At 35.5% G+C, this 24,668-nt stretch overlaps 1 protein-coding gene across 2 annotated transcripts in view; it reads right to left on the bottom strand.

Annotated features, from left to right (window-relative positions):
• The window catches only part of TWF1 (twinfilin actin binding protein 1), a 473,821-nt gene that overhangs the window by 168,520 nt on the left and 280,633 nt on the right, over positions 1 to 24,668 (bottom strand). For both annotated transcript variants that reach the window (XM_044087409.1, XM_044087410.1), the window contains one exon: positions 10,463 to 10,613. In XM_044087409.1, the coding sequence (XP_043943344.1) occupies positions 10,463 to 10,613 (151 nt within the window). The remainder of the gene's footprint in view (positions 1 to 10,462; positions 10,614 to 24,668) is intronic.

The following is a 24,668-nucleotide window of genomic DNA, read 5'->3' as shown; positions in this document are numbered from 1 at the left end:
CTGACTAGATGCCTCAAGCTTTCAAATTTGAAATTATTGCTATTGGAACAGGTTTCAATTCCTTCCAACCATTTACTTTTGACCGTATGCATTTCTCCAGTGTTGCAGTTTGGACAATACTTGCCTACTGCAACCACATTTCATTTATTTACCAAAACAGAACCGGTCCTCTGCCCCCCCCCCCCCACACACACACACACATACACTCTTTTGTCAATACGATCATAACTTCTGAAAATTATTATGACAACTACGGAGACATATCCATTGAAAAGCAAGCTTCTATGCATCAGAATTTGTTTCGTCTCTACAGAAGGATCAATGGCACTCAGAAGTGAATAGAAGAACTAAAGAGAGTGTGCAACAAAAAATGGCTTGCATACAGACAAGACTCACACTCTGCTGTGCTAACTCCTTGTAGGAAAGACCACTACATGGGAGAATGCTGGTCAGGAAAAGGGGCAAAGAAAGGTGGGTAAAATGTATTGATAAAATGACCCTCTCAGCAGAAGATGAGTGTCTAACACAGTTTACTGTGACTGCATAGCCAACACAAAAGACTACCATGTGTTTGCTGCATGAGATAACAAATGGAATTGCGCTTTTGCAGGACTTCCTCAGGAGGGAATATGCTTATGGATGTGACTAATGCTGCTATTAGAGACACTGGATGATTGTTTATTTCATGAACAAGAAGCTATTTTAGGACTTTTAATCCATTTACTGGTCATTATGAACTTGAATCTGCTTTGGTCTTTTAAGCTTCATTTGCAGTGAATGTGATTATTTCCTTTTAGTGTTATAGATGCAGTTTTATTTACTATTTTTCTTTTAGCTTTATGGATACATGCATTACTATTTTTTGTGTGTATGCGCGTGCCAGCAGGCTGTGTTCAAAAATAATACTGCATTTCTTCTATGTCACAGTTTCATTCTGTTCACTCAATAAAGGTGCTTAGGCAATGAGAACCAAAATAAACTTGAATTTGATTACTGTCCAAAAATTATTCTTTTTTGTGAAAGGGTAAACTTGCAACATACCACTTCTTATCTAACAGGCTTCACTATCTGCATCTGCAACCTAATTATAACCAACTCTACAATCACAGCACAGTGGATAAAGACCAGACTCCTGAGGGCAATGACTCAGCTCAGTGAATGTACGACTTAAGTGTGCATGACTGTACACACTGCCATATTGCTTGACTGACTGGAACCAATGCAATAGCAGTGCTTTTAGTCTTCTAGCATTAATATGCATCTCATACTATGAAACTGCCAATCTCCGCTACCGTTGGACTTTGCTCAAGCCACTGTTTTTCCGATACTTCCAAGATGGCTGCACACTGTAACAGCTTAATTTCAGCTCTCCCAATGTGAAAAAAAGAAACAGAAAAGAGAGACAGTAAACTCATATTTTTTGGTAAATTTCTGTAACTGGCTATTAAGTCCACTGCCTGGATGCCAGCAAAAAAGAAATTCAGATACATTGAACAAGTACATCAACTCATAAAAAGGCTGAAAAAATAGGAGATGCTTTAAACAGATATTCAGATGAGGTAATAAAACTGCAAAAATAAGAGGTCAAAATGAAGAAAAGGCTGGCTGAATATGGGACTGCTCAAGAAGAGATGTTTAAATAAATAATAGAATTACAGGCCAGAGCATGTATGGAAAACCCAATATTTTCTGTTGTACTAGAGAAGCTGGAAGGAACAGACTATTAACTTTATGAAAGCACAAATAAGCAACTAGATTGGTATTCCACAGCAGGAGTTGTAAAATGAAAGGGCACAGAGTGTGTATGCTCCAAACCTGGCCATGACAAAGCAACCTAGACCATTAATAGTAAATATGAAATCCTACCAACAGAAGGAGTTCACTCTGACAAAACTGTGGCAAAAGACAAAGTACTAAAAGTGGGAGACAGAGTGTTTGTGGAAAATAATTACTCACTGTACACCAGGTAGAAGAGAAGTACATTTATTACACTAATCAGGGAATGTTGAGAAGCAGGCATGAGATTCAAGCTGCTGTACCCAGCTATTTTCAGAATATTCTTTCCTACAGAGAGAAAATCATTTTTGATGCACATCATGCTAAGGAAATACAAACGTTTGTCCAACAAAAAGTGAGCTATGAAATAGAAGATTCTACTTCCTGTTCTGGTAATAAAGACCACAGAGAGACTGTGCCAGTGAAACCTTTTCCAATGTTTCAATGGAAAAATGCTTAAGAGGCAGAAAAAAGCACAAGTGTTGACAAGAAGAATTGGGAGTATGTTGGAAATGAAGCAGACTGGATTTGGGAAATGTAGATAAACAGGAAAAAAACCAACAACTCTGAAATTGACAAATAAATGTGGGATTACAAAGCATTAATTATATTTGTGAAACATAACAAAATGAGAAAACCTGGAAATATTGGACTTTTTTGACTTTCTTAAAACTTGTAAGGGGACTATAAAGCATATGCCTTACTTCATGCCATTAATGTTTGGAAGAACATTTAGGAGAGGGAAAGGGGAGGGGAAGAGTTAACCAAGTAAAATGAAATTTAGTTCTTAACAGTAGTACTTTTACATTGTATTATATAATCTGCATGCTATAAAGTAAGGTTTTCTCAGTTATTTTCAGGTGTAATGGGGATACTAAACTAAATAGGTGCCCTGTTTTTCTTCTTTCTTTCTCCTTGTTCAGTTTTAAGAAATGTAGGCACTGTAAAATAAAAGAAGGAGAAAAGTCTGGTCAAAAGAGCATGATAAAAGGAAAATAATATGTGCTTTTTCTCACTCTTGCATAGGGGAATGACTGGATTAAGGCTCTCGGCTTGATCTAGTAACAAGTTTTAAAAGAAAGCAAATTAATAAAAAAGAACATTGAATATAATAAAAAAAAAAGTTTTCCTCTGGTAAATAAATGATGGCTTGTAGAAGCAACTCTGCATCTGGTTCTCATGTCTCTACGGAGACAATCTGATAAACAGCAATAAAAACAGAATATTCTTTTTTTCAATGGCTAGGAGATGGTGCTTTCTGAAAGCACTCAAGTGATTTCCCAGTCTGGGAAAGTAAAAAAGATAAAAGAAAACCTGACAACACTTAGTAGAAGCACAGGCTGCACTGTGCGTCTTAGCATGGATAACCTTCCTTTAAGGTTAATCCAAGTCGAAGTGTGGTTGTCAGTTTGGAACAATTTTCCTAACAGGAGGGCAAAACTGCAATATTTGAAGATGTACATAGTTTTATGCATTAATATTAAGTTAATTTGTTGTAGAGGTGTATTGGGGCTGTGTCTTTTTTTTGGGGGGGGGGGGTTGTTTGAGGGCATTCAATAAAACAAAAAGTTTTGTAACATGTAACATAGGCCCAAATTAATATGACAAGAAACAAATGTATAAAAGATCTGCCTGTCAAACATTAGTGTATGCATGTAACACAAAAGCCAGAACTACACACTTAACAAAAAGATGTTACCCATAAAAAGGTAGGAATAATAACTTTAACATAATGGTACTATATTATCTTTAAATATAAAAGGTCTCAGATAAATACAAAATAGAAAGAGTAATGAGCTATTATTTATATATCTATTGTATATAATTATACTTGCATACTAAAAAATACTCATGTTTTAATTTCATTCACTAATATGTTACAACGCCTTCCTCAAATGTTATTATTGTGTCTTCTTTATTACTTTGCTGCTCAAATGTTATTATTCTGTCTTCTATATTACTGTGTTTTAGTAGTTTTTAAAACTGTACTGTACTTGTTAACTCTATAGATATTAGCTTTGTAATAATTTTATATGGAGCTTTTCTCCCTGGGCCTCCATTCAAAATGGGCTCATTCTAGCCCAATGGACTTTTCCGGTTAACAAACTGCAAATAAATAAAATAAAATATATTAAGTGTAGAGTGCAAATAGCTATGCTACAGGAGATGCACTTCGAAATAACTAAACACATGAATTTGATATAAAAGGTTTTCAAGAAGGTTATTCAGCGGAAAACCTGGGACAAAGGAAAATAGAAGTACTTATATTAACTGCAAGAGGAGCTCCAGTAGTAATAAAAGAGGACAAAAAAAAGATAATAATGGTAGATCTGTAGTACTAAGGGGCTACTGGCAAGGGAGGAAGATTACACTGGCATGTATTTATATTTCACCTACAACTGCTATAATGGAGCTTAAGAAAAGTCTAATAGAAATAATCAGCTTTCAGCAGGGAATATTACTCATAGGTGGGGGCTGGAATTTGATTTGCAGCAGTGAAGATGTACTGGGGGGGGGATCAGAAAGGAAAATATAACAAAGGAGGATATATTTTTGAAGAAATTTATGAAAATATATTTGAAATGGAAGATATGAATTTAGTAGTAGTTCAGAGTGAATTTACATATTATTCCCCAAGAGGCAAAGACTGGGCTAGGCTAGACAAAACTTATATGTCACAGGAACATGTGCATTTAATTGAAAGTTTTGATATACATCCAATAAACATTTCAGATCATGCGCCAATAATAACTAAAATAAAAGTGCAGAGCAATGAAATAAAAATGAGACACTGGCACTAAGACGGAAATTTAAGGAATGGGTAGTGGAAATTATTTGAGAGTTATTACGGAAGACAGAAATTTATTCTGAAAATGTAGCTAGGGAGTGGGATAAAATTAAAATGGAGTTTAAAAATAGGGTGGCAATAAAAAAGAGAGATATGATTAAGAAGTAACAAGAATTATTTAGAGGGACTGACAAAGGTTAAAGTATTGCAGAATAAGGGGAATCTCACAGAACAAGAATTGGAGCAATTGCTGAATGCTAGGCTGAAAATAAGGGATTACCCTGATAATATGCAAGAGCTTAAAGATTGCTGTTAGGCTGCTGTTTTTTGATAACTCAAAAACACAAAAACTTCTAGCACAACTACTCAGGCAACAGAAAGTATAAAGGGTTGTCGCCAAGCTTAGGGAGCCTATAACAAGGAAGATAACAGATCCTGTAAAGGTACTAGAAATAGCTCGGAAATTTTATGAAAGTCTGTATAAAGCAGAGAATTATGGAAATCAAGAAAAGGTACAAATGGAAGTGTTTATGGAAGAATTAAATATGCCAACGTTAGAGAGGCAGATAAGGCTTAATTACTAACATGAGAGGAGGAGATGAGAAAAAATGGTGATGTACAACCAATCCACATGAAAATCCCTAGGAATAGATGGTACTCCTGTGGAAGTTTGGAAGCTAGGAAGGGAAAAACTGCCAAAGAACTAGAAGGTTTTGTTTACCTGTAGTTTAAGAGAAGGAGAAGCACCAACATCCTGGAAGAAAGAGGTGGTGGGCGTAATTCTTAAAAAGCGGAAAGACCCATTAGATCCAGTTTCATACAGGCCCATGTCAATCCTAAACCATGATTATAATGTGTTTATGTCTATAATGGTTAAAAGAATGGCAAAGGTGATGCCAAGATTGATATATATGAATCAGTGTGGTTTTGTGGAGGGGAGGCAAACATTTGTTAACATTAACAGAACACCGACAATCCAGAAGGAAGCAGGATGTAAGAAAATACCACTGTTGTTGGTGGGCCTTGATGCAGAGAAAGCATTTGGCAGAGTAAGCTGGGAGTTTATGAGCAGGGTAATGGAAGCATTTGCATTCCCTGATAAAATTATATGGCTGATTAGGAAGATTGATGAGGGATCAGAGGAAAGAATTAAAGTGGCTGGGTTCCTCTCTGATAATTTCTGTTTGAGCAGAGAAACCTCTCAGAGCTTGCCCTCTTTCCCCTTTACTATTTGCATTATATTTAGAACCATTGGCAAGGAAAATAAGGGATGCCAAAACTGAAGTATTTAACTGGTATGGTTGTCAAGAAAAGCTGGTTTTATTTGCAGAAGTTATTACTTTGTACCTGATAAAAACAGAAAATGATAGTTCAGTGTTGTGGAACATTTTGAGACATTTTTTTAAATCTTTTCAGGATACAAAATGAATGAAGCTAAAACAAAGGCAATAGCTGTAAATTATGTATCCATACACAAATTGGTCCATCAATATCCATATTTATGGGGACATGATAAAATGAAATATTTAGGAGTATGGATTAAAATGGATTCTGGTGTGACAGCTAAGGATATGTGGGAAGAGACTAAACAAAAGATAATACAAAAACTGAGAAACTGGAATCTCTGTTTTACGGATATGGATAGCAAGATAAAAGTAGTTAACATGTTTTTAGTCCTTTTAGTTTTATGCACAGGTCAGGCATATTTTTATCAATCACAGGAGAAATTGTGGATATCAATTAATAAAGACCTGAAGGATTTTATATGGGGGGGGGGGATGGCAAGAGTCAAGTTGAATAAGCTGATTCTTCCAACAGAGTAAGAGATATTTCAGAGCTATACAGTTAAAGCTCCTATATATAGCACAAGCAGAAACCTATAATTCAAAGTGGAAAGGAATGACGATGAAACAGGGGAAGCTCAAGAAACAAGGAGAAACTGGGATTTTGGATGCAGATCCTTAAAGAGAATAACGGTAACCACACAGAATATTATATCCATAAATTATCAGAAAGTATTCTAAGAATTAAGGCAACAAGGGAATGGGGAAAGGAGATTCTGCCAGTATGGATGACTGCAATTAGGAATACAGACAACAGGCAAAGGGGGTGGACTTTATTGGAGAAAAATGGCAAAAGAACTAAGGTATTGGGTGCAAATAATTACGGAGGGAAAGGCGATAGAATGGGAAGAGGCCAATAATTTACTTGGACTGCAGGCTAAAGACTGCTTTCCCTATCATGGATTGATATAAGAATATAGGCAAACAGAAAGAAATAGGGGGATCTTAAGGGAAAGACTAGCCCTGGTAGAGTTTTTAGTAGAATCTAGAACAGAAGCTGCTGTTAAAAAAGAATAATTAGTAAAGCATACAAATACTGCATGACAACTACAAGAATCAATAAGAGAAGGATAGAAAGGATTGGGAAGAGAGATTGTAGAAGCAATTTACAAAGAAACAATGGGGGATACATGTATGTCTCCCAAATATGTAACAAAGTCTAGAAGATTCGGGATCTTTACTTAGAAGTGTTTACATGTGTATTTTTATACCCCAAGTAGACCCCAAAGAATTTTTCCTCAGCAGATGCCGAAGGTGTGAAGGGAAAGAAAAAGGTAATTGGGAACATATTTTCTGGGAGTGTAATGAGTTGGCAGTCTTTAAAAATTCCCTGTAGACTACTCTATCAGAAATACTGGGTGAGCAAATTGGTATAACTAAGGAAATTATTTTTTGAGCTGTGATACAGAAGCGGAATTGCCTAGACATATTAAGGCCTTGTTGAGTCTAATTATGGTAGTCGCCAAAAAAAGCAATTACTAGAAAACGGAAAATCAAAGTCTAAACCAAATGTACTAGAAGTAGTGAATATAGTAGAAGAGATAAAACAACTGGAAATGGAATATTTAAAAAAGGGTAGGAGCAAATTAAATACAGAAAAAATGGGAATTGTGGGAACAATACTTGCAGAGGGGGAATAAGGTTTAAAAGAAGGCAGGATTTAAATGAGCTAATTAATGTTTGACAGTGACAGGATAGATAAGTGATGTATAATGTTTGCAACTAAAATTATGTCAATATGGTTTGTTTTCATCTATATACATGTATGATTGCCTATGTCATAAGTGATAATTTAATAAAGATGTTTCTTGTTAAAAAGCAACTGTTTTTCCCAGTGCTAACACATTTTCAGATGCCAGTTTCAGAACCCTTAGTAGGAAACCAATATTTGTACCTGCAGTGCTGTTAAGAACTCCTGATATACAAATACTAGCTAGGGGCTTTCTTTCTACAAATTGACTTGGGGTTTCTTTTGTGTAAACTTATCAGTAATCAGCTTTTATGACTAATACAGACATCATTACTCTATTAATTGTGGCCAAGAGGAAGAGAAAGATGTTAGTGGTATACAAGTTATTCAATTGTAATCAGCAAATCCGAAAACTATTTTCAGCCACAACCCTGGCACACAGTGCCTAAACAAACAAAATATTAAAACAGAATTCAATACAGGTAAACATGCAACAAACTTGCAAATGATACAGGAATCAAGGACATAAGCAGAAATGAAATATTACAGAAGTAGCAGTACTTGGGTAAGTAAACAAATCAAAAGAAAAGCATCAGCGTATACAAGAAAAAAACAATTAGACCCCATGTAATAAGATGGCAGTGTAACTACCGCCACCTACAGAGAACTAAATCTTATCCATGTAATAAGATGGCAGTGTAACTACCACCACCTACAGAGAACTAAATCTTATCCATATAATAAGATGGCAGTGTAACTACTGCCACCTACAGAGAACTAAATCTTATCCATGTAATAAGATGGCAGTGTAACTACCACCACCTACAGAGAACTAAATCTTATCCATATAATATGACAAACTACCACCACCTACAGAGAACTAAATCTTATCCATGTAATAAGATGGCAGTGTAACTACCGCCACCTACAGAGAACTAAATCTTATCCATGTAATAAGATGACAATGTAACTACCACCACCTACAGAGAACTAAATCTTATCCATATAATAAGATGACAGTGTAACTACCACCATCTACAGAGAACTAAATCTTATCCATATAATAAGATGGCAGTGTAACTAACGCCACCTACAGAGAACTAAATCTTATCCATGTAATAAGATGGCAGTGTAACTACCACCACCTACAGAGAACTAAATCCTATCCATATAAGATGGCAGTGTAACTACCACCACCTACAGAGAACTAAATCTTATCCATGTAATAAGATGACAGTGCAACTACCACCACCTACAGACAACTAAATATTATCCATGTAATAAGATGACAATGTAACTACCACCACCTACAGAGAACTAAATCTTATCCATGTAATAAGATAACAATGCAACTACCACCACCTACAGAGAACTAAATCTTATCCATATAACAGGATGACAATGTGACTACCACCACCTACAGAGAACTAAATCTTATCCATATAATATGACAAACTACCACCACCTACAGTGAACTAAATCTTATCCATGTAATAAGATGGCAGTGTAACTACCACCACCTACAGAGAACTAAATCTTATCCATATAATAAGATGACAATGTAACTACCACCATCTACAGGGAACTAAATCTTATCCATATAATAAGATGACAATGTAACTACCACCACCTTCAGAGAACTAAATCTTATCCATATAATAAGATGACAATGCAACTACCACCACCTACAGAGAACTAAATCTTATTGCAGGTTATTTAACAATGAGATAAATTAGGGCTCAATAACACTGTTGCAGTGCGAGTCTAACTTGAATCCTTGTAACAACTGCTAAGTCACTCAAGAGCTTAGTTTTGAAGCCTGGGACCTCATAAATGTGTTGGGAAGGGAACTCCTTACAGAAAATGCAACCTCTAAGAAAGTTCCCACTCCTATGCCAAGACCAAAAGACAGTCAAATGAGAGCAAGCACACCACTTTACTAACACTGCAGTGAATTAATAGTTTGTAAGTTACTGGAAGGCATTATTTACTATGTAGTAACTTTTGGATAAGGGTGGTAAGAAAAAGGTTAATTATTTCCTTTAGTGGCGGCCATGTTAACCCTACATGGTCTGATTATAGTATTCCCTAGCTTCAGAAAGGATGACCTGCAGACAGACCTTCTTTGTGGTTGCGTTCAAATGTTTTAGAGTGTGAGGATAGCCCCAAATGCTCACTGTATTCATTGTTTGCTGGGCATGGCAATGAAAAGGCAACAGCGGATGTAGCCTAAGTCCTAAACATTTAACAGAGTTAGAATAAACACTGTCCTGTACACAGTCACACAGAAAATAAACAAACAAGGCAGGTTCAGCATCACAAATTTGGAATTCAAGTGTTGATGGTGAACCACATCAAAATCTTTTCAAAAACTGAAGGTGGGGCACCATGTCCCACAATCCATAGCACTATGGAGACAATTTGTTGTTTGACAGTATTTAGACAGCTGTGTTATGTCAATTAGTTATTATAATATAAACAGTGCTTGAACTGTTTTATTTATTTTATTTTTCTTTTGTTTATAGGGTTTGTCTGACTGGGTTTAGTCAAAAACACTTTTAGTGGAGGCCTGGGGAGAAAAGCTCCAGCATACTACAAACAATTTTAAACATATACTCAGTAATACACATGTTTAAAAATTAGTTTAGAACCATTAATAATAGAACAAGTAACAAAAATGTACAACATATTCAAAATGAAGTCACAAGACTTAAAACTAGGACAGCAGTTAACCTCCCTAATGCTAACTTTTCAACATTTCCTGAACCAAAATTTGAAAACATTAATATCTACAGTACTATACATGCATATTAGCACAGACACACAATTTAACTATGTAAATAGGTCAATTACTTGTTAACATACCAACAGATTCCAAATGGTCCCCTTCATGGACATGCTTATATAGGAAGAAATGGTATCGGGCAGAGTCAGTTGGAATTCGATGTGGCAAGTCTTTGACCTCAGTAGAAGCTGTACTTTCTAAGATAATTGTTTCATTCTGGAAGTCTATTTTCTGTCAAAAGAAACAAGTCATTCACTTGTATCAAAAATCTATAAAAGTTTATATATACAAGTCATGAAATAAACATCTGAAACTTAGAGCACAATTTACTTATGTTTTAAAATTTTTATAGTGGTATTCTTAGGAAAAAATACAACATTCTCATGTCTCTCATGTTCCACATCTGTCCAAACCAAACTACTAGTGGAAAGTGAAATCCTCCAAATTAAACTGAAAGCTTCTGAAACAACAACAAAAAATGGAGACCACCAATGTCAAACCTTCCATTCACTTTTCTTTAAGGTAATAACATGAAAACAAAAGTACTTACCATAATAACAGATCTGAAAGAGAAAGTCTATCCTCAGCATTGAAAAGACTAAGGCTGGCAGGTGGTAGGACTGCTTGGCACATAGGTTGACAGACCCTCCCCCATCTCACAATCAACCTTTCCAAACCTGAGGTAAGCCATGTGAAGTAGAAATATGTTTACTATTATGAATCTGACCCTGCTACACAAGTGACAACAGAAGTAGAAAGGGTATGTCCCCAATGACCTGCCACTCTTTGAAAAAGGATATAATGTCTAAGGGCAAGTACTGGCAAGGCATAAATGGCTACATGGTCCAGTTGCCCAGGTCAATCTATGAGTCTATGTTACTGAGGGGGGGACCTGCATTTCCAAGTTCTATTGTTATGTTAATTAGCATTTGTATATGGGAAAGGCATTCCATCCTCAACAACAGCCAGAGAAGGTCCCAGTCTAATCCCTCTGGTTGGTCTCCCTTTTGAGAACATATCCTTATAGCAGTGGTATAAATGAATACTGGACCTGGAACTATCCAGCTTATAGTGTCATGCAAAACAGAAGGACAGATAGCCGCTGACAAACATCCAAAGCTGCATTTCACAAAAAAGTTAGAAATGTAACAACTGCTTTAGAATAATCATCTTTTTGTATAGACAAGAGGGGATTCATGCATTTAGTACAAGAGAACTGGATGCAGAGTTACCTATTTGACTAATGGTAACATTAAAGCTCTCTGATCAATTTTTTAACTGGAAAAACAAAACAGAGTAACACATCTTTACTGACAGACTGAGACTTGCAAAAATAAAAATCTCAACTGATGGTGTAGGACAACACAAAGAAGGTGGTACTCCCATTGACTGCAGTACTGTGAAAAGTATTCAAAAAGATGGATATACTGACTGAGCCTGGATTCTACAGAAACCTTAGGCACAATGGAGGGATTAGTAACCAAATGACACAGCCAGCAATTCGGACGCTCTTCTGACGGAGATTACTGCAACCAGAAAAAGTTTTTCCCATGAAAGGAATTTAAAGTCTGCAGAAGTTCTATGTTCAAATAAAATAGTGGCAAAGTAATTTTTAACACAAAATATAAATCTCAAGGAAGAATGAGGTCTCTTATGGATGGTCTCAGAAGGAATGTGCATTTGTGGATGGCTTTGCAAACCTTCAAAGTCACAGTAAAGAGAGGAATTAAACCCCTCAGAAAATTTAGACACTACAGCCAAGTGGAATTTAACAGAGGAATAACTCAATCAACAGTCAAACATCTGCCCTTGATATTCAAGTAGATATGGAATATGAGCAAAGAACCTGTCAAAGCTAGCAAAGGAGTTAGAAGAATGAATTTTGTGTTCTGTTATTTGGCCTTCTGGATGAAACTCATCATCATAGGAAATGAGAACAGCTATTTCTGGACCAGAGCACCCTGGGGATGTCTCCCATTGAGGAGAAATTAGGGAAAAAAAGTTCATGCATTTGGAAATGGTTTAGAAAACAGAAAAAAAAAACTGCAGGAAGGCTTGGGTCAGCACTGGAAAAGCTTCTGAACCACCAACAAAGTGACATACCACTCAAAGCCTAAGCAGGCACTGGCCGAGTTTGTCTGCAAGTGAGTTGGATTCTGTGGCAGTAGAGATGGCTACCAGAAACTGATCACACTACACGTGCCATTCCCTTACTCTCATGGCTTCTTACATTTTGTGCAGTTAATCTTTACATTTAATTATACACTTTCATTATCCTGATAGTTTGCAACCTTCGTGCATTCATAGCACAGTTGTTATTTCAGACCTATTTGCTAATGCAACCATCTTATAGTTATATGTTTATACAGTGTCAATAAACTAGCACCATGCCAATCAATGCTTACATTTAACTTTCAATAATGTGCCACTATTAAGCATGCACATCCAAATATTACAACTGACTATTCTATCTAGTCTTAATCTCAGGTTATAAATTAATACTGCTCCTTAAACAAAAACAGTAAGACACACAAGTTAACTATTTACTATGTAATATGAGAACACATTATTTAGTGACCATATAGTTTTATTTTCACTATACAAATCTTAACAATTGTACCACTGACTTCTTGTCTTATCAGAGTACACTTTACACAGTTATACATTTTAGGTACTTTGTTCCATGTTAATATAATCTTCAAGCAGAGTTTCCAGTACAGAATCCCATACAACAGACTTTTTTTTTTTTTTTTACTATGGAGTTCTGTTTCTGCTCTCTAAAGTGACAAAAACAGTTCTACATGGAAGATAAATTATCTTAAAAATATAACACTTAACATATTATTGACGTAATCTTTTTTACTGAAGCAAATCTATACATTCTCAAAATATATACTCCCAAAAATGTCTTTCTGAGCACTCACATCTCTTCTGTGGGTCTGCTTAAATCATACCAGAAATGTCACTCTTCCTCTCAGACTTCTTCTATAGCTTCACAGTTGCTTTCCCTTGACTTAAATCCTCATTTTGCTGACTTCTATTATCTCTTCTTAAATCCTTCTATGGGTTCTGTCTCTGTATTTTCTTTATAAATCTGTCTGTGCTGTCTATGGTTTGGAACACTGTCCGTAGGGGTTGCCGAGAGTCACTGGACTAACCACTATTCATAAGCTGTGTAACCCTCCTGCACAAGCCAACTTTGTTACTGCACCCATTCGATAATAATTTTAGCTGGCAAGAATGGCCTGTAAAACCAACACAGTCAGGCTCTCAGCTCACAGTAACATCTGGCAAATTCTGAAAAAAACATATATTTTTAAAGACTGTGAGATGTAGATCAGATATGCGAGAGTAGTGACCGTGAACCACTAGTACATAAATGCCTTCTTCACATTTAGTACCTCTTTCTAAACTACGATTATAACAGTAGATATTCCAATACCAGAATGCCTGCTATGCCTCTGGTACCACTGGTTAGAAGTTAAACTAGTGAGCCACTCACATCATCCCAGACAGTTTTTCATGGTAATTTAAGTATTCTAAGATATATTAAAATTCAAAAAACATCTTAAACCACTTCAGTTCTTTTCACTGTGTTTGAAGAAACTCTAAAAAACTAACTCTGACTACATATATTATACAAAAGATCACAACATGTCCCTGGTTTGACGCCAAGCTCTGTGGGCCAAGACGACACAGGTTGAGGCCTGAGCTTAAATAAAAAATAGACTTAACATCTAAGAGGCCAGATCTCTAATAAAAGTCAGAATTTGTGTCTAGGGAGATCTCTGCTGCACTCATGTGCAAATGACAGGATGTGTAATCTGACATGTTTTTGAAACAATATAGTGTTTTTTATTTTTGTTACAAAGAATGCGAACTGGCCAAATGGCTCACTGAGGCCAAGCTAGCATCTCTGAGGGCTTCTTATTCTTCAGTAACATGCTAAAGGTGAAAAAATAAGGCATGTGTAAAAAGATTCTGCCCCAGTGCTGGTATGAGTTCTACCTGTTAGACAACTCTGAACTTGTCTTCCTGGATTCCAGGACATAATCTATTACTTGTGGCCTGAATCGTTGCCAACACACATGACTTTGGACTGATGTGCTGGGCCCACACCAGATTATATCCTCGTTTCTCAGTAGTGCAGGTTTTCCAGATTTGTTAAAGGAAGCTATGGTGACTCCCTACCTTGAAACAGTCTTCTCATTTTTTTAACACCTTTATTATACCTTAAGACTTCGGCAAACATATATTTACATAAAAGAAGATTCCCATTTTAAAATGTTCCCTGTTACAAAACTTGTACATTACATGTATTCTTTTGTACAACTATTATCAATCCAACATCAGATAAATTGCTCAATTCCTGCCTTCTCTTAAACCTCACTCCTCCTCCAAAACATTATTCTACATGTATTGTTTCCACAATTTCCATTTATTTCTGTGTAATTTGCTCTGAACCTTTTCTAAAGATCCCACATTATCACTCTTACCACATTCAGTACTAAAATGCAGTTGGTTTACACTTCAATTTCCATTTTCTAGTAATTGCTTTTTTGGCAGCAACCAAAATGAAACTTGAACAAGGGCCTTAGAAAGATCTAGGTAATTCACATCCTGTATCACAGCTCAAAAATAATTTCCTTAGTTACACCCATTTGCTCACCCAATGTTTCTGACACAGTACTCAGTAGGAAATGTTTAGACTGCCAACTCATTACACTCCCAGAACATATGTCCCCAGTTACCTCTTTCTTCCCCATCACACCTCTGACATTTCTTATCTACCCGAGAAAAAAATTATGTTAGTGAAATAAAAATACTAATGCAAGCACTTCCAATCAAAAATTCTAAATCTTACAGATTTGTGTTGCACATTTGGGAAGCATACACATGTCCTCCTATTGGTTCCTTGTGAACTGCTTATCCACTCTCTTCCCATCTTTTCTAACCTACATTGACAGGTTTCTATAGTTATTGTACAATATTGTATATGCCCTACTAATTATTCCTTTTTCAATAGCAGCTTCTGTTCTAGATTCAACTAAAAAACTTTTCCAAAGCAGATCTTTTACTTAGAATTACCCTGTCACTTTCTCTTTCCCTCTACTCAGATATAACATGCAGTCCAAACTTTGTCATGGCCTCTTTCCACTCTAGTTAATTGCTCACAATGCCTTTGTTTCTTTGCAAGTATTTTCTAGTAAATACCAACCCCCTCTTACTTATCTGTACCTCTAATTGCAGTCATCCCTACTAGTAAAATATCTTTGCGCCATTCTCATATTGGCTTACTTCTTGGAATACTTTCTACTACTTCATGAATATGATACTCTATAGGGCCGTTGTTATTCTCAAGGATCTGTCTCCTTGTTTCTGAATCCTCCACTTCATCATCATCCCTTCCCCCTTTGAATTATGGGTTTTTGTTTGTGTTGTGGGTATGAGCCTTGTGTCACTCTAAAATGCCTCCCTCCAATCAGATAATCCCCCCCCCCTTATTCTGTTGGGCAGATCATCTTCTCCCACTTGATCCCTGCTCTCCTTCTCCCACAGAAATTATTTCAGCTCTATTAATTACTGTTCAAAACTTTTCCTCTGCTTGATAAAAATAGGTATGTTCTGTGTATACAACTAAAGGGACTAAAAATATGTTCACTGCTTGTATTTTGCTATTAAATGACAAAGAATTTTGGAAATTGTTAATCAGGGTGTCAGAAGTGGTTATAGGGAGGACCAGATTGAATACAGGGAGTTAGTGTGGCAAATATGCTTAGATGCGTCCACATTCCCAGGATTGAATGAGCACACTGCTATTATTCTTGCACTAAAAATGACAGCAGCTAAGTTATGAATTTATTGTCTTGGCTACAAATACATCAACCAGATAAGGCTACAATAATGCATTACGTTTTTCAATATTTTACTGTATTTATACTATATTATACTTCACTCTATTTTATTTATAGTACACTAAGATTTCAAGATCAATTTGTATGCACCAAAACTTCACATTCTGCCCTTCTGTAATGACAACATTTTTCAACGGAAATAAACTGTGGTTGGAAAAAAATTTCAAATCTTGTTTAAATTGTTTTATTGATTGATTAATTACCTGTCCAATCATGTTTTAGTAATGATTAGGATATGGGTTTAGAATGGTGTACTGTGTTTTACTGAATGTTCTGAGGAAGTCGCGAAATTCTGGGACGAAAGTGCTCAATATTTTTAAATAAAGCAGTTATTTTACCTTGGAGTAATTTGCAGTGTTTTCTACATGACCGTTAGCTGTGCCTGGATGAAGTGAACCTTCTTTTGTACCTATTAGTTATTTTTTAAGGTTGCATGGTATACACACTTTCTGGTACAAAATAATATACTGTCTGCAAACAAAGCCAACGTTTCCTGATTACCATACCAATTATATCCTTAAATTTCTAAGACCCTTACTTTCTTTGCCAATGGTTCTAAATATAATGCAAATTATAATGCTAAATATACTGCAAATAAAAAATGTGAAAGAGGACATCCCTGTTTGGTTCCTCTGTTCAGACAAAACTTATCATACACAAACCCTCCCACTTAAAAAAAAAAAAATTATCTCTGATCCCTCACATAACCTCCCAATTAACATCATTATTGTATCGGGGAATGCAGATGCTTACATTGTCCTACACTGAAAATCCCAGCTTACTCTGTCAAATGCTTTCTCTGCGTCAAGACCCACCAAAATCAGAGGCATTTTCTTACATTTGGCTTCCCTCTGGAGCAACATTGCTCTATGCTGTCAGATGTTTGCTCCCTTCCAAAAAAACACACTGATTTATATACATTCATTTTGGCAACATCTTTGCCATTGTTTTAGCTATTATGGACATAAACACTTTATAATCATGGTTTAAAATTGAAACATGCTATATGAAACTGGGTCTGAAAGGTCTTTCCTCTCTTTAGGTATCTCAGCCACGAAAGCTTTCTTCCAGGATGTTAAAGCTTCCTCTTCTTGTAAAATCCTGTTAAAACCTTCCAGATCTTTATCACATTCTTCCCTCCTAGCTTCCAAACTTCCACAGGAATACCATACACTCCTGGAAACTTTCCTTCTCATCTCCTCCTCCTATCTTAACTGTCAGTTGTTCAGCCTCATCTACCTCTAACTTTGCCATAATTAAGACTTCTATAAAAATCTCCATTTGTGTTCATTCTTGATTTCCACATTTCTCTGCTTTATACAAATTTTCATAACATTTCCAAAATATCTCAAACATCTCTATAGGATTTCTGGTTACATTTCTTGTTACAGGTTGCCCAAGTCTAGCAACAACCCTTTCAACATTCTGTCATCAAAGTCATTCTGCTAAAAGTTATTGTGTTCTGGAGTTATTATAAAAAAACAGTTGCTTAACAGCAATCTTCCTAAATTCATGCATATTATCCAGATTTTATCCAGATATACCCTTAGTTTCTCTTTAGCACTCTGCAGTTGTGCCTCTTCTTGATTTGGGAGATCCCCCTTATTCTGCAATACCTTAATACTTGTCAGCCACTATAAATAATTTTTGTTACTTCTTAACCATCTCTCTTTTTCTTTTGTTTTTACTCTGTTTTTAGACTCTACTTTCATTTTATCCCATGCACTATCTATAAACTTCTATCTTCTCCAATAACCATTTTAAATAAATAGGTGGGAAAGCACCGGTGTTTCATTTTTACTTCATTACCAGTCATTTTTCTCTTAGTTGTTATTGGCTGCTGATCTGAAACAGTTATTGGATGTGTGTCAAAGCTTTCAATTAAATGCACATGTTCCTATGAAATATAATTTCTGGCTAGTCTAGCCCAGTTATTGTACCTTGGGGACTAATATGTAAATTCTCTAGTCCCTACTACTGAATTCACGATTTCCATACCAAATATTTTCATAAATTTCTTCAGAAATCTACCCTCTTTTGTTATGTTTTCCTTTCTATGTCCCCCAGATACAGCCTAATTGTTGCAAATCATGTTCCAGTCCGCACCTATAAAGTCATATTCCCTGCTGGACAGCTGATTATTTCTCCCCAAAATGTTGTAAGCAGCATAATCGCAGTTTTATGTGGAATATAAATTCATGCCAGTGTAACCTTCCCCCCCTTGCCAATAGCCCCTTACTATGACACATCTACCATTACCTTTTTATCTTTTTGGATCACTTTTGAATCTCTTGTAGCAGTTTAAGTACTCCCGGTTTACTTTGTCTGTTATTTATTTGTTTGACTTTTGTTTACTGGGATAATCCGACTGGACACAGGCCCATTTTCAGTGTAGTCCCAGAGGGAAATGCCCCAAAAGATACAAATACAAAAAGACATAGCTTGTAAACTCATACAGTAGTAGAGCAAACAGAAAAGCACAAATTATGCATACATAATGCATAAATAATGTTATACATTAAAACCTGTTACGGAGCATAACTTATACATAAGCCAAGAATTAAACAGATGGGACTGTTGAAGTATTTTGAACTGTGAGGGATTGGCAGTGGATAAATGTGCTGGGGGATTAAATTCCAAATCATGGAGATTCAATTAGAGTGGAGAACATCTCCAAAGTGACTTTTAGCTTTTGTGACTTGTAATAGTTTGTCAGAGGATTTCAAGTGTCTTCTGCTAGACTGAAGCTAAAGTAGATTACAAAGTGCTGGACACTTGTCAGGCTGGTATATTATGTCATGGGCTATAGTAAGTTGGGTGAGAGTTAGATAAACTGGGAAACTCAAACCAGTAGTTGATGTAAGGCCGTACAGTGATGTGATCTAATGGTGAGTTGGTAGCAAATCTGGTAATCTTATTGTAACAAGCATCTAATTTTGTTAGATCTGTTTTGTTCAGATTGGTGAAGATTGGAGAGGCATAAAGAAGAAGAGAGAGAAGAGACCTAGCAACATATTGTCCTGTGGGGTTATTGAGGTAATGTTTAATTCTACAAAGGGAACCTAGTTTAATATGGACTTTTTTAATGATTAGAGACAAATGTTTATCAAATCTCAAGTTGTTATCAGTTGTAACCCTGTTTAGTGTGAGGTACAGGTCCCATCTTGGAATTGTTAGAAGAAAATATCTGAAAAAAGGAGAGTGCAAATCTAAAGTTTTTTTATTTGAAAAAATCATAAGTTTAGTTTTGTTGGGATTGAGAATTAACTGAGAGTCAGAGAGCCAGGAATACTACTGCTGTAAAGGAAAGTTGGGCTATTTCTAGAAGTTTAGAGAATGAAGGGGCAGAACAGATGAGAGTGGAATCATCTGCATACTGTACAACTGTAGCTAAGTGGGGGGCAGTATGGAGTTTGTTGACAAAAATACTAAATAAAAGTGGACCCAAGCAACCTTGTGGAACACCAAGGGAAAACGGGTAGTAGAGATGATAAATCTTGTTCCAATTTTACAGCTTGTTGTCTGACAGAAAGGTAGTTATGGAACCAAGTAAGAGCTGTATGGCTTAAATTAGGAAATGACAGTTCATTAAGTAGTTTTAGATGGGAGACCATATCAAATGCATTGGACATGTCAAGAATAGTGGAGGAGACTAGACAATCATTATTTATGTAATTGTTGATGGTATTAGTGATGGCTAGGACAGTTGTAGTGGTAATGTTGAGGGGGAAAAAATCCATGTATAGATTTAGTTAGAAGGTTGTTTGATAGTACATACTTCTGGAACTGTGAATGTATGCATTTTTCTAAGATTTTTGATAATGGAGATAAGACTGCTGTTGTTGTTGTTGTGGTTGTGGTTTGTCTTTCGGCTTTTCCCGGTTAGGGGTCGCCACAGCGGAACTCCGGTCTGCTAATGATTGGCAGTAGATTTTCACGAATGCCGAGGTGCCACCTTGACGTCCAACCTTCAACAAAGGCACGCCCACTTACGCATGTCTTTCGAATGCCACCCAACCGCGGGGAGGACATGCAGACTCCACACAGAAGGAACTCCCTGCACTCAGACTGCTATTAACCTAAAATTTGAAAGTTCTGAATAGGACCCTCCTTTATGAAGTAGTGTGATGTAAGCTATTTTTCCAACATACTGTTCAATTATGGAGTGATTGATCAAAATGGAGACTGGATAGGAGATAGCACTGACAGCTATCTTGAGGCAAGATATCCAACATGAAATCATTCCTTTACCAAATTCACATGCTCACTTCTTTCCAAATGTGTCTCCTGTACAACTGCTGTTTGCACTCTGTATTTCTTAATATAATTCAATACTTACTTTTTGTCTATACCCGTGAAGCCATTCTCATTCCAAAAATATGGGTAGTGTAGCAATTATGATAAAAATTTATTATTCCCACCTACTCTATGACAACTTTTTTTAAAAATGAACAAAACTACTATAGAACCGACAATAGAAACTTCAACTCCTGGTGCAGGATAAATATTATATGGTGCAGCTCGAACAGGAAAAGCTTTTATTGAATATAACACCAATACAGATGGTTACGCGCTTTCATCTGTTCATATACAGACTTCCTCAGAACCAAATAACACAGCTCTCTTTCAGTTTATAAAACCAATTTGGTGCCAAAAAATATTTAAAACCTTAAACAGATATTTTGTTTATTCTAATATTGCACGCAAAGCTAACTAATAAATTTAATTTTAATCTAAATATATGAATGCATATTGAAAAAATTGATAAAATACAATGTAGTACAATGAATGCAAGAATACAAAAAGACAATATATACAAAAAGATGATTTGATATCTAAAAATATGTATATGTATAAAAATATAAAATAAATATATAATAATAAATATGTAAATACAAATTACTACTAGGCTGATGCTATGGCATACATATTTTATTCAAGTATTAAAAAGGGTTTTATACTAATACTATCATTAATGCCTGGGAATCTGGTGGCATCTGTGTATATCTGCCACTTACTTTCCATCATAGCTAAATACACTTTTCAATTGCCTCCACATATACCACTATCAATTTGTTCAATAATAGAGAATTTGAAATTATGTTGATACCCTTTACTGAATATATGTTTATACAATGCATTCTTCATATCTTTTATCTGAATCTTATAATAATGTTCATATATACGTTTTTTTAATTTTCCTCTCCGTCTTTCCTATGTAATATGCTGGGCAGGCAACACACTTTGCAAGATAAACTACTTGTTTAGTATTGCAATTTCCTGCCCTGCATTTGATGCATGTCTTATTAATATTGTCCAACTTGATTCGGACAGCTTCATTAATATATCTACATTGACTACAGGAACCGCACTTCGAAGTTCCTTTAGATGTTGTCTTATATTTCTCTGAACGTGTTGTCCTCTCCAATAACTTTGTAATATTTGGAGCTGTTTTATATACACATTTGGGATGGTTACCTATGATCATAGCTATACTATCTGTTATTGTAATCAAAGCCCAATGTCTGTTTAATATTTCTTTTACATAGTTGGCGTAAGGAGTATACATTATCAAACATACTCTGTTAAAGGCTTCTATTGTAGTATCCTTCTTGTCAATGTCCTTATTGCCTACACATGATATTCCTAAAAGGGGTAAAAACTTGATACCCCATAGCCGTTTCACATATCCAACAACATCGTTTAACATAGGAATAGGATAACCTCTACTACTAAACATCTTATGTATTAATTCTAGTTCTTCTTCCATAATCCAAAAAAACAGCTGCAAAACGTGGAGCAAGTAACACAAACTTGTAGGAAAAACCACCTTTAATAACAAAGCAAAGCTTTCGGGCAGAACCCTTCTTCAATACTAATACAATCAAGTCTGCATACTAGAAGCTTATATACAGGTCTAGAAGTCACATGATTAGCAGCCAAGAATCATGTGACGAACAAGTCTTAAAGTGCAAACAACATAATAAAACTTTAAAAAAATCAGTTAATAATATTACGTAATCTAGTTAAAATTGGTTTTAAACTGACTTTGCTGTTAATTCCTGGATGTGACTCAGCAGCTAAGTCTTAAAATCCATTCAAATTCCTTAGTCTCAAGGCGATTATTCAAATCTCCACCTCTGGCACTAGGACAATTAAAATCAATAACTCTAAACTTAAAAGAATGTTCAGAGCCATGAATATTGATATGCTTCTATAGTGCATTATTTTCACAACACCGTCTGATTTCTGAATTATGATCAATAACACGATCTTTCAGCTTACGAATAGTTTTTCCTACATAGAACGAGGTGCAGGATTTACATGTAGCCAAATAGATAACACCTGAAGTGTTACAAGTAGCTGAAATTTTAAAATTGAATACTTGACCAGTGCTAGGGTGTGTGAAAATGTCACTACCATTACCAAACATCTGTGCACAGGCAATACAGTTAAAACATTGAAAAGTTCCATGCTTAATAGCCAACGTCATAGGCTTAGGTTTATAAAAATCTTTATAACACAATAAGCTTTTGATAGTCTTCATATTTCTATAAGAGAAGCATGGCTTATCACCTACAATAGCTTTCATTTCATCTGAAGCTAATAAAATTATCCAATTTCTTGAGATAATTTGTTTAACCAGGTGACTTCTATTAAAAGTGGTCATATATCTAACTGAAGTCAACTCTTTATTGCTGTTATTATTTTTCTGGGATGTAGTTAACGAAATATCCTGCCCTTGATTAAAGCTGATAGGTTTCAAATAAGTCTTCCTAGCCTCGAAAATATCAATTCTTGACTTAAGTAGGTGGGCATCATAGCCACTTGAGGTAAATTCCACTATCAAATCATCCAGTTGTAACTTGAATACATCATCATCTGTGTTGAGCCTACTTGTCCTAATAAATTGTGATTTTACCACACTTCTGAAAATATGTGGAGCGTGCATACTACTGTAATGTAAATATTTACAACAGCTAACTTCCTTCTTATATACAGAAGTATTAAGAATTCCATCATTCAGCTGGATTTTTAAATCTAAGTAACACATAGTATTTTCAGAAACTTGCATTTTAAATTTCAAATAATCAGTTGTGGAGTTCAAATAGTCAACAAAACATCCAGATCATGAAGTGTACCATTCCAAACAATTAAACAGTCATCAACAAATCTTTGATAAAAACTAATATAGGTAGAAAGATTCCTATTACTTTACAGATGTTTATGTTCCCATTGGTAAAGGACTAGGTTAGCGTATGTGTTAGCCACTGAGGTACCCATAGCTATTCCTGTTAACTGTAAATATAAAGTTTCGTTAAACATAAAAATATTATTTTTCAAAACAACATCCATAAGACAGCAAATGTTGTCAATGGATTTGAAATCAGGGTTAAGTTGTGTTATTAAAAATTCCCTCAGAAGCTCAAGTCCAGCATCATTAGGAATGACGGTAAATAAGGATACGATATCCAAGCTAACTAAATAATGTCTTTTAGTTTTTATATCAGGCTCATTTCTAGTATGCCATTGCTGTAACTTAGATAACAAATCATGTGCATCTTTCAGGATGGTATTACAATTAAGTAGATGTGGTTGTAATTGTTTGTGCAAGTAAACTGAAACCGGTTCTGTAATCCAGCCTCCACCTGAGACGATAGGTCTCATTGGTGGGTTATCCATAGACTTATGTATTTTTGGGATACCATACAAATGAGGTATCAAAGGACAAGGTACAGTTAGAAAATGAAACAAATCAAGGTCGATGTCACCATTAAGCTGAAGTTCAAATATTACCATGTTGACATAACTCACACATTTCTTTACATCTACATGTGTAACTATTTTAAATGCATTCTCATCATTCAAAAGTAGAGAAACAGCTGAAAAATACTTGTCTCGGTCCATAATAACAGGCATACCACCTTTGTCCGCTTGCTTTATTACAATGTCATTATTATTTTGTAGACTTTTTAATGCTTCATACTCTGCAAAAGTCAGATTAAAGTTCTTATTCCTCAGTCTCAAGGCGATTATTCAAATCTCCACCTCTGGCACTAACTCTAAACTCTTTAAACTTTTTAAGACTAGCTGCTGATTCACATCCAGGAATTAACAGCAAAGTCAGTTTAAAACCAATTTTAACTAGATTACGTAATATTATTAATTGATTTTTTAAAAGTTTTATTATGTTGTTTGCACTTTAATACTTGTTCGTCACATGATTCTTGGCTGCTAATCATGTGACTTCTAGACCTGTATATAAGCTTCTAGTATGCAGACTTGATTGTATTAGTATTGAAGAAGGGTTCTGCCCGAAAGCTTTGCTTTGTTATTAAAGGTGTTTTTTCCTACAAGTTTGTGTCTTCTT

Source organism: Protopterus annectens, chromosome 11.part0 (genome assembly GCF_019279795.1).
Source record: "Protopterus annectens isolate FY-2018-M chromosome 11.part0, PAN1.0, whole genome shotgun sequence".
NCBI lineage: Eukaryota > Metazoa > Chordata > Ceratodontiformes > Protopteridae > Protopterus > Protopterus annectens.
The sequence above is the reverse complement of the archived record's forward strand: the minus strand, read 5'-3'. Positions and strand labels throughout refer to the sequence as shown.